Source organism: Chlamydotis macqueenii, chromosome 3, assembly GCF_036417535.1.
Source record: "Chlamydotis macqueenii isolate bChlMac1 chromosome 3, bChlMac1.mat, whole genome shotgun sequence".
NCBI lineage: Eukaryota > Metazoa > Chordata > Aves > Otidiformes > Otididae > Chlamydotis > Chlamydotis macqueenii.
The window spans coordinates 888576-902467 of record NC_141558.1 but is presented as its reverse complement, the minus strand read 5'-3'; the positions used below and the strand labels follow the sequence as shown (position 1 = coordinate 902467).

The window sequence follows — 13892 nt, the reverse complement described above, 5'->3', positions numbered from 1 at the left end:
GGGAGCGATCCCAGAGCCTCCGTCCCCAGCCAGAGCCGCTTTCCCTCCTCCCCGAGCGAGGGGCTTCTCCGGGGGCTCGTTTTTCTCCCGTACGTTTATTGTGCTAATCCACAAGGATTAAGTTAAACCAGTCGACGCAAACTCCAGTATTTTCCAGCCCGTTGGGGCCAAAATTACCGTCCAGTGTTAAAAAGGAAAGGAGGGGAGGGCTGGGCCACAGGCCGAGCTGCGGGGAGGAGGGAAACCCGCAGCCGCCGGCACTGCGGCCTCGGGGCACCCGCGGGGCGGGGGGGGACCTCCAGGGGGTCCCCAGAGCACGGCTGGTTAAATCTTGGGGCGCCAGCCCTTGATGAACTGCATGATCTTCTTCACCTGGAGCTTGGTGAGGCGGAAGTCGTCGGCCAGGATCTCCTCGCTGAGCTGCACGAAGATGCTGCCGTCGATGCGCTCGCGGGCGAAGAAGCTGACCACGTCCTCGGAGAGGCCGATGAAGCGCAGGCACTTGGAAACCTCCTCCAGCGAGAGGGCCGAGAGGTCGGCGGGGGGCAGCCAGGGCGAGCCGTCCCCGCTGGGCCGGGGGGCGGCCGGCGGGGCCCCCCCATCGCCCCGCGCTGCCGGCGGCACCTCGATGACGCCCTGCGCCAGGTAAAGGCGGGTGACGCCGCCTTCGGCCCCGTGCAGCACGGCGGGCGAGAGCGGGGCCGCCCCACGGATGACGATGCTGTCCCCCTCGCAGCCCTTGGGTGGGCGAGGAGGGGGCGCTGGCTCCTCGAGGGGGGCGAAGGGCTCCGGCGAGGAGGAGGAGGAAGGGGCGGCCGGGGCCGAAGGCAGCTTGGACCATTCCGGGCTCTCCGGCCACTCGGCGGGGCCGGCGAAGGGGTTGAGCGCCCCGAAGGGAGCGAAGCGTTTTTGGGGGTGCGGGGGCTTGAGGCGGGGGCAGCTGCGGTAGGGCTTCAGGGGGGGCTCGGCCGCCGGCAGCGGGGTCGATCCTTCGCTGGCCGCCCCGGCGCCCGCCTCGCCGTACGCCCAGGGGTCCGACCAGGAGGTGGGTGCGGGCTCGGTGGCGGGGGGCAGCGGGCGCCCGGGGGGCTCCCCGGCTTTGCAGTCGCCCCAGGCGCAGGGGTAGCAGTAGAGGGAGTAGGCGTCGGGCGAGGGCGAGCCGCTGTCGCTCCGCGGGGCCGACCTACGGGAGGAAGGGGACCATCACCATCACCCCAGGGCTGCGTGACCCCCCCGGACCCCACGGTGTCACCCCGCTGCCCCAGCGTCCCCACGCCCGCGCCGGAGCCACTCACCCGTCGCGGAGCCCCGAGGAGTAGTAGGAGAGGCTGGGGCTGGGCGAGGGAGCGGGCGCCAGTTTCGGGCAGCGCAGGGGGGCCGGGGGGCTGCAGGGGGCCGGGGGGCGGCTGTCCCGGGGCGGCACGGGGGGCGCGTTCAGCAGCCGGCACTCCTCCTTCACCTGGATGGGGGGTGAGCATCGTCAGACCCCCACCCAGTCACCGGGGCCGGGGGATCTGGAGAGGGGGTGACGGGGGGGTTCGGGGGCAGCCAGCTGCGATCGAGCCATGAAGCCCAAGAGATTTGGGTACCCCATGGTACAGGGACCCCAAAAATGTGGATACCCCATGGTGAGGGGGAGCCTGAGAAATTTGGGTACTGCATGGGGCAGGGGAGACCTAAGGATGGTGCAAGCCACGGTGCAGGGGAGCCCAGAGGATTTGGGTACCCCACGGTGCAGGGGAGCCCAGAGGATTCGGGTACCCCACGGTGCAGGGGAGCCCAGAGGATTTGGGTACTCTATGGTGCTCAGAAGCCCAAGAGATTCAGGTGCCCCATGGTGCAGGGGAGCCTAGAGGATTTGGGTACCCCGCGGTGCTGGGAAGCCCTAGAGATTTGGGTACCTCGTGGTGCAGGGAACCCCATAGGATTCGGGTACCCCATGACATTGGGAAGCCCAAGAGATTTGGGTACCCCACTGTGCAGCGAGCCCTGGGGAATTGGAGACCCCACGGTACGAGGGTGTCCCGAGGATTTGGGCACCGCAGTGGTGAGGAGCTCTGGGTACCCTGTGGTGCCGGGGAGCCCAGGGGATTTGGGTGGCTGAACAGAGCTGGGGAGGGACAGGGGCCCCCAGCCCCGCAGCACCCAGGGGGTCCGGCTGGCCGTGCCGTGGGGCTGAGCACGGCCCCGGGCTCCACCGGTTATCCGGGTGCATCGCCCCGGCCAGGGCGGGACCCCAGGGCGTCGTTCCCCATCCCCGGGGACGGGACCTCTTACCGCCTCCGACTTGGGTGGCACGGGGGGCGGCGTGTCCCCGCGGGGCTCGTCCCCGGGCGCGCTGGGACGGTGCGGGGACCCCAGCAGGGTGAAGGCGAGGAGGTCCTGGTGCCCGGTGCCGCCGCCCAGCTCGCAGGGCCCCTCGGGGCCGGGGTTGCTCCAGAGCTCCTCGTAGGGAATCTCCAGCGGCTCCTGAGTCCTGAACTCGGGCTCGGCCCAGTCGGGCGTCATGTATTCCCGGTCGGGGTCATCGGGCGGCGGCGGGCGTTGGGCGCCCCCTCCGCCTCCCCGCGGTCCCTGGCAGCGGGCGGTGGGCTCCCGGGGGACCCCCGCGCCGCAGGCGCAGAGGGAAAGGCGCCGGAGGGGCTGGCTGAGCTCCTCGCGGGCGCAGGCGGGCAGGCAGAGCCGCAAGCGCCGGGGGCTGGCGTGCTCCTCCGAAAAGTCCGGCTTGGCCTCCCGCACGGCCCGCGAGTACTCGTCGGGGTTGAAGCGGTCGTGGCAGTACGCGGCGCTGTCCCGCAGCAGCTTCTCCAGGTGGGGGTCCCCGGCCAGCAGCCCCTCGGGGAGCTGGAAGCGGGGCATGTCGGTCAGCAGCAGGAAGTGGAAGGGGACCAGCTCGTCCCGCCGCAGGATGCAGCACAGCACCACCGTCTTGGAGACGATGCCCACCAGCTTGTAGCGGTGGCCCTCGCGGATGGCGTGCAGGTCGTAGGGGTTGCGCGCCGGGCGGCTGGGCACGGCCACGTTGACGGGCAGCCGCACCTTCTCGATGATGCTGCGGACGGTGTGCTCGCCCTCCCGCAGCCGCAGCTCCAGGGGGCTGCGCGTGCTGAAGCGGCCCTTGCACTGGAAGGGGAGGCTGAGGCTCTCGTTGGTGCGGTGGTTCACGCAGATCAGGCACGGCATCTTCCCCTTGGCCGGCCTGGCGCCCGCCGCCGGCCCCGCCTTGCCCAGCTTGCGCAGGATGGCGGTGAAGCGCGACTTCTCCTTGGCCGGCTTGGCGCAGAGGATCTCGGCTTGGCCCATCAGCGTCAGCTCGTCCCCCGCGTGCAGCGTGAAGTTGTACACCTCGCTGTCCTCGCTGAACTCCCCCGACACCACCTGCCCCGGGGCGGCCCCGCCATGGGACCCGCCGCCCTGCCACTGTCCCCTGACGTCCCACCACCGGCCTATAATGTGCCGCCTCCAACCCCTGATGCCCACCACCTTACTGTGACGTCCCACCAGTCTCCTGATGTCCCACCACCGTCTCCCGATGTCCCGCAACCTACCCCTGATGTCCCCCCACCATCGCCCGATGTCCCACCGCCAACCCTTGATCCCCCATCACCTACCCCTGCCCTGGCACTGTCCCTTGGCATCCCATCACTGGCCTATAATGTGCCATTACCAGCCCCTGATGCCCCACCACCATCTCCTGATTCCCCCCACCAACCCGTGATGCTCCACAACCTACCCCTAATTCCCACCACTATCCCTGACGTCCCACAACCTACCTCTGATGTCCCACCCCCACCTCCCAATTCCCACCACCGTCCCCTGATGTCCCCCCGCCACTCCCTGACATTCACCTGCTGTCCCACCACCGTCCCCTCACCGACCTTCACGCTGAAGGTGATGGCCTCCATGACGAAGACGCGGTCCGGGAAGGTGCTGGCCACCTCCTCCACGCTGTTGAAGTACTGCACGGGCTCGCGGATGTCCCGGTCCTGGTCCAGCAGCTTGAACTTCCCTGCGTGGGACAGCCAGAGCCACGGCGGTGAGAGGAGCGCCCCCCCCCCCCGCCCCCCCGCCCCCTGGGGACCTGCTGTGACCCACCTCGGGGCCAGCATCGCCCTTCGGGGGCGGCTGCCCTCAAGACTGGCCTGGGGTCCCCATGGGTTTTCGGGGGGCAGCTCTGGGCTGCGCTCAGGGTGTCCCAGCGCTGCCAGGGGACACTGGGGCAGCCCCCGTGCCCCACACGTGGCACTGAGGAGGGGGGTTGGGTGGGACAAAGCACAAAGCCCCGGGCACCCGGGGAGTTTTGGTGATGCCACCCCAAAGCACCCCCAAAAATGCCCCTCGGCTGGGAGAGCCCCCAGGAAGGGGACGGGGAGCTCAGCAGCAGGGCCGGCGGCGCAGCGAAGGCCGGAGCGGAGGGGGCCGCGGCCGGCAGCCAAACCGCCGCCATCGACACCGGCTCGGCGAGGACGGACCTGAGGGGAATATTAATCCCCCGCGCGCCCGCGCCGCCAGCCCCGCGCCGCCAGCCCCGCGCCGAGCCGTGCTGGGGCCACCGCGGGTCCCGGCCGGGGGACGCGGGAGCGGGGCGAGGCTGGAGCCGCGGGGCCCGAGCCCCTCGGAGCCGGTTAAGGCACCGCCCGGGCTCCCCTCCTGGGCCCCCGCCGCGGGACGGCGATGAACCCCTCCCCCGCCGCGTTGCCCATTATTTATTTATTAGCAGGGCTCGTTACCGCCATGGCCAGCACTCAGCCTGGTCATTAAGGCTTTGCTGCGGCGGCCGCCGGCAGCTCAGCGCCTTCGTCTGCTCCGCCGGCCCCAGCCCCGGTCCCATCCCTGTCCCATCCCTCTCCCATCCCCATCCCATCCCATCCCGTCCCATCCCATCCCTGTCACACCCTCATCATCATCCCCATCCCTGTCCTCACTCCCAGCCCATCCCGTTTTCATCACTCTCCCTGTCCCCATCCCATCCCCATCCCTATTCCTGTCCCATCCCCATCGCCATCCCCCTCCTCAGTCCCATCCCATCCCATTCTCATCCCCATCCCATCCCCATCCCCATCCCATCCCTCTCATCCTCACCCTCATCCTGTTCTTATCCCTGTCTGCATCCCATCCCATCCCATCCCCATTCCAATCCCCATCCCATTCCCATCCCAATCCTCATTCCATCCCATCTCCATTTCCATCCCATCCCATCCCCATCCCATCCCCATCCCATCCCCATCCCATCCCATCCCATCCCATCCCATCCCCATCCCATCCCATCCCATCCCATCCCATCCCCATCCCATCCCATCCCTATCCCTATCCTATTCCCATCCCATCCCATCCCCATCCCATCCCCATCCCCATCCCAATCCCATCCCATCCCATCCCATCCCATCCCATCCCATCCCATCCCATCCCCAGCACCGCAGCTTTGGGCTGAGCCCCCAGCCCAGAGCATCTCCTCCCCCAGCCTGGGCCACACTGGAGCACCCCCGGTTCAGCCGCCAGACGGGGTGGGGTGTCCCTGCCCCCCACGCCGACCCCCCCATCCCCACGCCCCCCACCCACCTGGGTACTGGAGGGGGATGTCGATTTTGGGGCCGGTGACGTAGTGGCCTTCCTCCAGGCTGTGGGCCGTCACCGTCGTCCACTGCCGGCAGGAGTGGACCAGCAGCACGTCCTGGGCGCTCACCCCCTCCACGCGCTCGCCTGGGGGGGCACGGCGCCGTCACCCCCCCGCCATCCCGGGGCGCCCGCTGCCGAGCCCCCCGCTCGCCCAGGAAACCCCTCCTTTGCCCCCCAGAGCTGCCCCCGCCGCGCACCACAGGCCGAGGGAGCGGGGCTGGCGGGGCCCCGGCGTGGGGGGACCCCCGTCCGCAGCGGGGGCACCAGGGTCTGGGTGACGATCTCCTCGCCTCTCCAGCCTTCCTCCCTCCCTCCTCCTCATCGCTCCGGCCTTCCTCCCGCCAGTCTTCCTCCTTCCTCCTCCTCACCCCTCCAGCCTCCATTCCTCCTCCTCAGCGCTCCAGCCTTCCTCCTGCCAGTCTTCCTCCTTCCTCCTCCTCACCCCTCCAGCCTCCATTCCTCCTCCTCAGCGCTCCAGCCTTCCTCCTGCCAGTCTTCCTCCTTCCTCCTCCTCACCCCTCCAGCCTCCATTCCTCCTCCTCAGCACTTCAGCCTTCCTCCCGCCAGTCTTCCTCCTTCCTCCTCACCTCTCCAGCCTACATTCCTCCTCCTCAGTGCTCCAGCCTTCCTCCCATCCTCCTTACTTCCTCCTAATACCTCCAGCCTTCCTCCCTCCTCCTCCTCACCTCTCCATCCTCCCTCCTCTCCCACTCCCCATCACTCCAGCCTCCCTCCTTCCCTCCACCTGGTCCCTCCAGCCTTCCTCCTTCTTCCCTCCTCCTCCTCTCCTTTCCATCCTCCCTCCTCCTCCTCCTCACTTATCAAGCCTCGCTCCCTCCTCCTCTCTACCCCTCCAGTCTTCCTCTCTGCCTTCTCCTCCTCATCCCTCCCACTTTCCTTCCTCCTCCTCACCCCCCAGTCTTCCCCACTCCCTCCTCATCCCCCTAGCCTTCCTCCCTCCTCTTCCCCATCCTTACAGCCTCCCTCTACCCTTTCTCCCCTCTCTCCATCCTTCTAGCCTTCATCCCTCCCCCTCCTCACCTCTCCAGCCTTCTTTCCTCCCTCCTCCCCATCCCTTCACCCTCTACCCCTCCCTCCTCCTTCCAGCCTTCCTCCCTCCCTCCTCCTCACCACTTTAGCCTACCTCCTTCCTCTTCACCCCTCCAGCCTTCCTCCTTCCTTTTCCCCTCACTCCAGCCTTCCTCCCTCCTCCTCCTCATCACCCCAGCCTCCCTCCTTCAGTCCTCCTCCCCTCTCCAGCCTTCCTCCCTCCTCCTCATCACCCCCATATTCTTCATCCCTCCTCCTCCTTCTCCTTCCAGCCTTCCTCCCTCCTCCTCCTCATTCCAGCCTCTCTCCTTCTTCTTCGTCCCCCCAGCCTTCCTCCCTCCTCCTCCCCATCACTCCAGCCTCCCTCCTTCCGTCCTCCCCATCACTCCAACCTTCCTCTCTCCTTCTCCTCACCCCCCCGACCCTTCCTCCTCCTCCTCCTCACCCCCCGGCCCGCTCACCGTGCCCCAGGCAGACGAGGGTGGGCAGCCGGTACCGGCTGACGATGGCGTCGAGGGGCAGCGCCGCGGGGCTCCAGCGGAGCCGGCCCAGCCCGGCCGCCAGCTTCTCCATGGCATCGCGGCTCAGCGCGGGGGGGGCGCGGCCGCGCCGGGCTCCATCGCCGCCGGGGCCGGGGCCGGGGCCGGGGCCGGGGGGCGGGGGGGGAGCGGGGCGGCCCGGAGCCGCCCCCCGCCCGCCCCCGGCCCCTCCTGCCCGCCCGCCCCGCCAGCCGAGGAAGGGGGGGTGGGGGGGAGGCGGGCGGGGAGCCCCCCCATCGGCCGGGCATCCCCTCCCCGGGGGGGGGCTGGTACCGGGGGGGGGCTCGGCCGCACCGCCCCGGGGGTACCGGGGGGCTCGGCCGCCTTCGGCCGTCGAGGGGAGGGGGCGAGGCGTGACCCGCATCTCCCGGGGGTTCCCAAGGGCTGAGGGGCGGGGGGGGGGCGGGGGAGGGACAGGCGGAGGAGCCCGATGCCGCCCTGCGCCCCGATCCCCCCGGTGGAGACCCCCAGCCCAGCACCGAGGCACCGGCACGTGGAGCGGGGATCCCCCGGCAGGGACATCACCGTCATGGGGACCCCCCCGGCAGGGTCACCACCGTGGGCACCCCCCACGACAGGGTCACCACTACCACGGGGACCCCCCAACAGGGACACCATCATCACAGGGCCCCCCCTTGGCAGGGTCACCACCACCACGGGGACCCCCCGGCAGGGACATCATCATCACAGGGCCCCCCCTTGGCAGGGTCACCACCACCACGGGGACCCCCCAACAGGGACATCATCATCACAGGGCCCCCCCTTGGCAGGGTCACCACCACCACGGGGACCCCCCAACAGGGACATCATCATCACAGGGCCCCCCCTTGGCAGGGTCACCACCACCACGGGGGACCCCCCGGCAGGGACACCACTGTCACACGGAGCCAGGCCCCCGCACCCCGGGGACTCACAGCCGCCCTGAGCTGGGGGTCCCAGTCGGGGGGGGCCCCGCACCCCTCACTCCCAGCCACGGAGGCCGAAAAGCAGTGGGGAGCGGGGGCAAGGCTGGGGTCGGGGACACGGCCCCCTCAGCCACCACCCCAGGGTGGCCGGACACCCGGGGTGAGGAGGATGAGGGTGCGGAGCAGGGGGGGACGTGTCACCCCACACCGGGCCCTGTCACCCCGCTGTCCCCTACAAGGCGTGGGGGTGCTGCTGGAGCCCCCCCTCAATGGGGGCCAGAGACCCCAACCCCTCCTCGAGGGCCTGATCCGGCGCAGGGGTGGGGGCCTGGTGCTGGTAGCAGGGGGGCACCCAAAGGTGCCATCGGGGCAGCAGCAGGGTCCTCCAGGACAATGCCCAAATGTGTTGGGACACACAAAAAGCTTCCCGAGGGAGCAGGGACAGGAATGGGGAAAGGATGGGATGGGGATGGGGAAGGGATGGGGATGGAGCAGGGATGGGGATGGAGCAGGGATGGGGAAGGGAAGGGATGGGATGGGGATGGGGAAGGGATGGGGATGGAGCAGGGATGGGGATGAAGGGATGGAATGGGGCTGGAGCAGGGATGGGATGGGGAAAGGACAGAGCAGGGATGGGAATGGAGCAGGGATGGGGAAGGGAAGGGATGGGATGGGAATGGAGCAGGGATGGGATGGGAAAGGGATGGGAATGGAGCAGGGATGGGATGGGAAAGGGATGGGAATGGAGCAGGAATGGAGCGGGGATGGGGAAGGGAAGGGATGGGGAAGGGATGGGATGGGAAGGGAAGAGGACGGAGCAGGGATGGGAATAGAGCAGGGATGTGATGGGATGGGGCTGGAGCAGGGATGGGATGGGGAAAGGACGGAGCAGGGATGGGAATAGAGCAGGGATGGGGAAGGGATGGGATGGGAAGGGAAGAGGACGGAGCAGGGATGGGAATAGAGCAGGGATGTGATGGGATGGGGCTGGAGCAGGGATGGGGACAGAGCAGGGACAACGCAGCGGCCGGAGAAAGAGGACAGGGCAAGACAGAAGGCTGGGTGATCCGAGCAGGATCCTGAGAGCCACCGCTGGTGCCCGTGGGGGAAGGTCCCTGCCAGGCCCCCGGGAACCCCCCCAAACACCCCAAAAGCCACGGCTGCGCAGGGACCCCCAGCCCCGCCGAGACCCCAGCTCCTCGCTGGCGGCAGGGCCAAGCTCTTCCCTCCCCGTCGCTGCGAGTCCCCGGGGATGGGGACAATTTGGGGATCGCTCTCCACAGCCTCGGCCCCCTGCGAGGGGACTCGGGGGCTGCCCCCACCGCCCACGCACGGCCTCAGGCGCAGCGCGAAGCCCCCCTCTCCCCATCACCCCAGTCTGCCACCCAGCGTCACGGGGCGATGCCCCCAAGCCAGCAGCGCCCAAAGGCTGCGCGAGAGACCCTGGGGCACCTCCCGCCCTTGGAAAACAACAAGCAGCCTCAAATTTTTCTAGAGAAACGAGAAAAGAACTGCTCTACCCCCAGCCAGGAACTGGGGGTCAGGTTGGGCGTTTCGGGTTTTACCAGCGCGGCACCGCGGCCACGCCGGAGAGCCACAGCCCCCAGCAAAGCTTCTCCCTGGCCCGAAAGCTTGGGGCAGGGGTCCGGCCGCAGCCCCCCGAGGGGCCGCCTGCTCCCCCGGCACGCAGCGCCGCGGCTCGGCGAGGGGGAAGCCGAGGAAGGAGGCAGGGCAAGTTTATAAAAGCTTTTATTTGCTCTTGGTACGACCAAGAATGGGACAGTGATCTTTATACAATTTGATACAGTAAGTGGTACAAAAGAATGTGTTTTAAATAAAAAGCCAGAGTGGAGTAGCAAAAATATTAAAAGATTAAGTAAAAAATCTTAGGCATGGGAATTCACCCTAGACCTTCGGTTGATGCCGATTTTCCACCGCCTGAGGCCGAGAGCACGCAGCGCCGCCGTCGCCCCGGCCCCGCGCCGGCCGCGGCTAACGCGCAGGCAGGACAGAGCCGAGCCCGGGGTTTCGTTATCCTCACCCGTTCAACCAAGTTACATTTATTCGGGTTGCTCTGCCCTCCTCCGCGGGCGCGGGGGGCCGAAGCGCACCGGGCGCAGCTGGGGCGCCAGCGCTGCCGTGGCACCCTTCCTAGGCTGGCCTGAGGCGGCACGCGCAGGGCTGGGGAGGGCTCTTCCCAGGAGAGGCTTCACAAGCAGTTAGTTCGCCAGCTAGCAGGAAGTTTAGATACCAGCAGAAATAAAGTTACTGCTAACTCCTCCACGATCATTATTATTATTATTATTATTATTTTTCTTTCTTTTAGGATCTGCATCGACTCTTGTTGCTCACTCCTCCTCAGCTGGGCCACAACACAAAAGCGAGCCAAGGCAGGCAGTTAAAATTCCCGGTTTTTACAGGAACAGGAGCAGACCGTCTGGAAGTATTTCTGTTTACTAAGGAGACTAGGGAAGGCAGGCGGGAGCGAGCACCCCCAGCCCGCGGCCTGTTCTCTACCTGCGGGCCCGCAACGAACACAGCGTCTACAGAGGATCCCCAGGGATTTACAGAGGGAGCCAAGCCCCTGGAAGCAAATAAAAAGCTCAAGTTTAAAACAAGGATTATGCAAAAAAAAAAAAAAAAAAAAAACCAAAAAAACCCCAAACCAAAACCCCAAGCTTTGATGTATATTTCTCCATTTTTCCCTTTTTGACAACGTTAGAAAGTGCAGGTTTAACCAAGGTAGCCGTACTCTATTTACAGCGCTGACTGGCAGGCCCGGGGCGCGAGAAACACGACGGTGCCGCTCCCGCCGCCGCTCCCAGCGCCCTGCCCGAGCCCGAGAGCCACTCCACTGGGAAGGGTTACAGACACGGAGACAGAATGCCGAAATACAGAGGAAAGGGAGACACCCCGGTCAAGGTACTACACGGGGAGCCGTTCCAGACTAGGGAGTCAACGCTAAAACACCATCATTTCATTAAAATTAAATCCGCGTCGTTCGCTACTGGAATTATCTACCGGAGACAGGCCGAAACCCAAGCGGCCCAGAGCGAGGCACGAGCTCGGCCAGCTTTTAAGAGCGGGAGGCCTGGGGAGGAAGGAGCGCCTGTTCAAAACACCTCTGTCCTCGGCGGGGGCAGCCGGCCCGCGCGGTGTTCTAAACGCGAGGCAAGCGAACGCGCCGATGCTCCTGCAGACCGGACGCCCGGATCGGCGGAGCAGCCGACAAAGCCAGGCTCACCGCCCCTCAGCCCCCGTTCCTTTTGGAAGCGCCCAAGCTGGCGGTGACGCCAGGCCCGGCCAGGGCAGAAGGGGAGCTGGGAACCCCCCGGGATCACCCGCCGCCGACCCACGGCACGGGAGCGAGCGCAGGGCCGACCCCAGTACCGTGCCTCAGCTCTGCGCACTGGAAAATGGAAACTTTTCAGGGAGGTAATAAATTAAACTGCCAACTTGGTTTTTTTCCCCCTTCCCCTTTTTTTTTTTTCTCCTTAAAATCCAGCTTCACTCAGCCTTTAGCCAGGCGACCGAGCAGCCTGCGGAGCAGCGAACGGGACGGGAGAAGGTAAAGGCTCGCGTAACTGCTGTCAGTTTGGGAATCCATGTTCTATTCATACACACAAAGACAACCACATCACCCTCCATCGAAAACTAGTGCATGCAAAGGACTCTTCCACGCCGTACGCCCCAAGGGCTACGCGGGAGAGAAGATATACTAGTGACTGCCGGGGCTAGAGGGAAGTTAGTAGGTATCCTCGACATTTTTACCTTGAAAGCTAACTCAGTGCTCCGCATGAGATTGCTGGCAAACACACCGCGTTGCCAGCCTTTAATGAACACATCACACCATGAAGAAATGCAAATAAAAGCAGCATGCAGGCAAAAGGAAAGAGCTGCAAGTGAGCGAAAACAAACGTGGCAGCAGGAACAGTTCTGAATGGCTAGATCACCAAAAGGAGACACAGCAGATTAAATGTAAATTTTTTTTTGTTTTTGTTTTTTATCTTTTTTTTTTTGCACCACCCTTTGTCCTCGATGCACTACACCAACAGTTACAGAAAGCAATCACAAAAGAGTTCAGTACTTTAAAGTGGTCAAGTATGGATGGTATGTCTCCTGCACATGCTTCCACCAGAAAAGAAAAAAAAAAAAAGTGAAAACAAAAGTTCCTTTCCACATAAGGCACAGGACAAAACAAACCCCATTCACAGACCGAAGGCGAAAATGAGAGTTTTCCTGGCGCTTCTGCTGATGCATCTAGGGAATATGGTGACTCAAGCACATGATCCATGACAGAAAATTCCACTGTTGTACAAAATAAATTGTTAATTCTAACCTTTATTCTTACACAGTTTGCAGAGTAGAGTTGAGTATGATTGCTGTATGTTTTAATGTCGGGAGGAACGGGACTATAATACAACCAAAACAGAGTGGGAAGGCGAGCAGGTACATGAGAAAATGAAGTCACGGAGACGATTTCCTATACATGTTGTTGAGAAAATTATAGGAGGCAAGCTGTCCTAAAAACAGAAAGAACAAAGGGAGACAGGAGCTCGTTAAGATGAGGAACAAAACATTGGTTTAAGGTTAAAACCGGGCAGAGTGGTTTGTTTCGCAGCGAGAAAAAAGGGGCGGCGGATGGCGATTGGTGATAGAGGAGAAGGTTCAGCAACACTTGCTCTTCCAGCCCGTCACCCCACCTCCACTGCTGATATCTACATTTTCACTGTTGGGCTCTTTTACAGGGGTCTGCAAGGAAACAAGTGAGAAAGTTAGAGGACTCTCAGACATTGCGAAATAAATACTCAGAGCTGAACAGACAGCGGCTTACGAAGGCTTACACCACCAAATAATACCACGGATGAACTACGGACAGGGAGCTCCACAGAAGCGTGGGGAACCCCCCTCTCCTCGCCAGCAGAAGCAAGCAAAGCCAATTCAAGTTTTTTGTTTTGTTTTACATAAACAACCACCGGAAAGCTGGGGAAAAAAAAGCCTTTTTGAACTTGGACCACCTCACAGTAAACTAAAATAATTTCTAGGTCCTGCTCTCAGAACTGACACTCGGACTCTGGCGGAGCAAGCAAATCACAGCGTACAACCAACACGAGCTGAAGTCAAATTACGTGAACTAATGACCTTAAGAAACCACAGGGTAATTTACGGATAAGGAGGGGTCATTCCAAAGCCTCTGCCTCCCAGTTAACCAGGACACCAGTTCCCGAGGCAGCGGACAAAACAGGCTGGTCTGCGTCACGGGATGTAAACTCGGTGAGACCACAGCAAAATTCCAAGCCGAGTGGTTTTGATCAGATGCTCCCATCTCCTTTCAGCTGTTCAGAAACCACCCCAAACACGCAGCAGAACACTGCGGCTTCCTCTCTGTATTCCCTTTCTTATTCCCCTCGGCACACCCTTGCAAAAGCACACCCCTCCGTTCTTCAGATAAACACTGAGGCCCAAAACCCAAATCTCAAGGGCAAGAGGGTCAGTAAGCCTTGCCAGCCTGACCTCCCGTTTCCCAGCGGCCGGGGATCTCCATCCCGTTTCTCACACAACGCTTGTCAAAAACCGATGAAGAACCCAGAAGCACAACGGCAAACCGGACGCTGTTGGGCAGGTGTTTATTCAAAAGGGCTGTGAAGAGATTCAGCGTCGACCTTGCACTGCATTTCGAAGCAGTTAACTCAGAACACGATCAGCAGCATTCGCGTGGGAGAGCGGCGGGAGACAGCGACGAAGGCAGCGTCAGGACGGGGCAGGCCCTACTGCTACGCTG

The 13892-nt window shown here is 63.8% G+C and overlaps 2 protein-coding genes across 4 annotated transcripts in view; both read right to left on the bottom strand.

Moving 5' to 3' along the window:
• Window positions 1-76: 76 nt before the first annotated feature.
• Window positions 77-7273, bottom strand: GAREM2 (GRB2 associated regulator of MAPK1 subtype 2). 2 transcript variants are annotated; one of them, XM_086744505.1, is made up of 7 exons: window positions 7128-7273; window positions 5560-5700; window positions 3879-4009; window positions 2947-3378; window positions 2278-2844; window positions 1296-1459; window positions 77-1183 (listed from the first exon to the last, which is right to left on the bottom strand). In XM_086744505.1, exons 1-7 carry the CDS (start codon window positions 7237-7239, stop codon window positions 325-327), a joined length of 2406 nt encoding a protein of 801 aa, XP_086600631.1. In that variant the 5' UTR covers window positions 7240-7273; the 3' UTR covers window positions 77-324. The 2 variants fall into 2 exon arrangements, with proteins under 2 accessions (XP_086600631.1, XP_086600630.1); XM_086744504.1 differs by having other exon boundaries at window positions 2278-3378.
• A 2569-nt stretch (window positions 7274-9842) lies between these two features.
• RAB10 (RAB10, member RAS oncogene family) overlaps window positions 9843-13892 on the bottom strand; it is a 45386-nt gene continuing 41336 nt past the window's right edge. For both annotated transcript variants that reach the window (XM_086743302.1, XM_086743301.1), the window contains one exon: window positions 9843-12862. In XM_086743302.1, the coding sequence (XP_086599428.1) occupies window positions 12779-12862 (84 nt within the window). In that variant the 3' untranslated portion in view covers window positions 9843-12778. The remainder of the gene's footprint in view (window positions 12863-13892) is intronic.

What these genes read in the sequence shown, in the direction of transcription:
- GAREM2 (XM_086744504.1), bottom strand. Translation starts at nt 7,239, where the DNA reads ATGGAGAAGCTGGCGGCCGGGCTGGGCCGGCTCCGCTGGAGCCCCGCG. An exon ending in CATCCCCCTCCAGTACCCAG is followed by an intron (nt 4,010 to 5,559) that starts GTGGGTGGGGGG and finishes TGTCCCACGCAG; the next exon opens with GGAAGTTCAAGCTGCTGGAC. An exon ending in TGCCACCCAAGTCGGAGGCG is followed by an intron (nt 1,460 to 2,277) that starts GTAAGAGGTCCC and finishes CCCCCCATCCAG; the next exon opens with GTGAAGGAGGAGTGCCGGCT.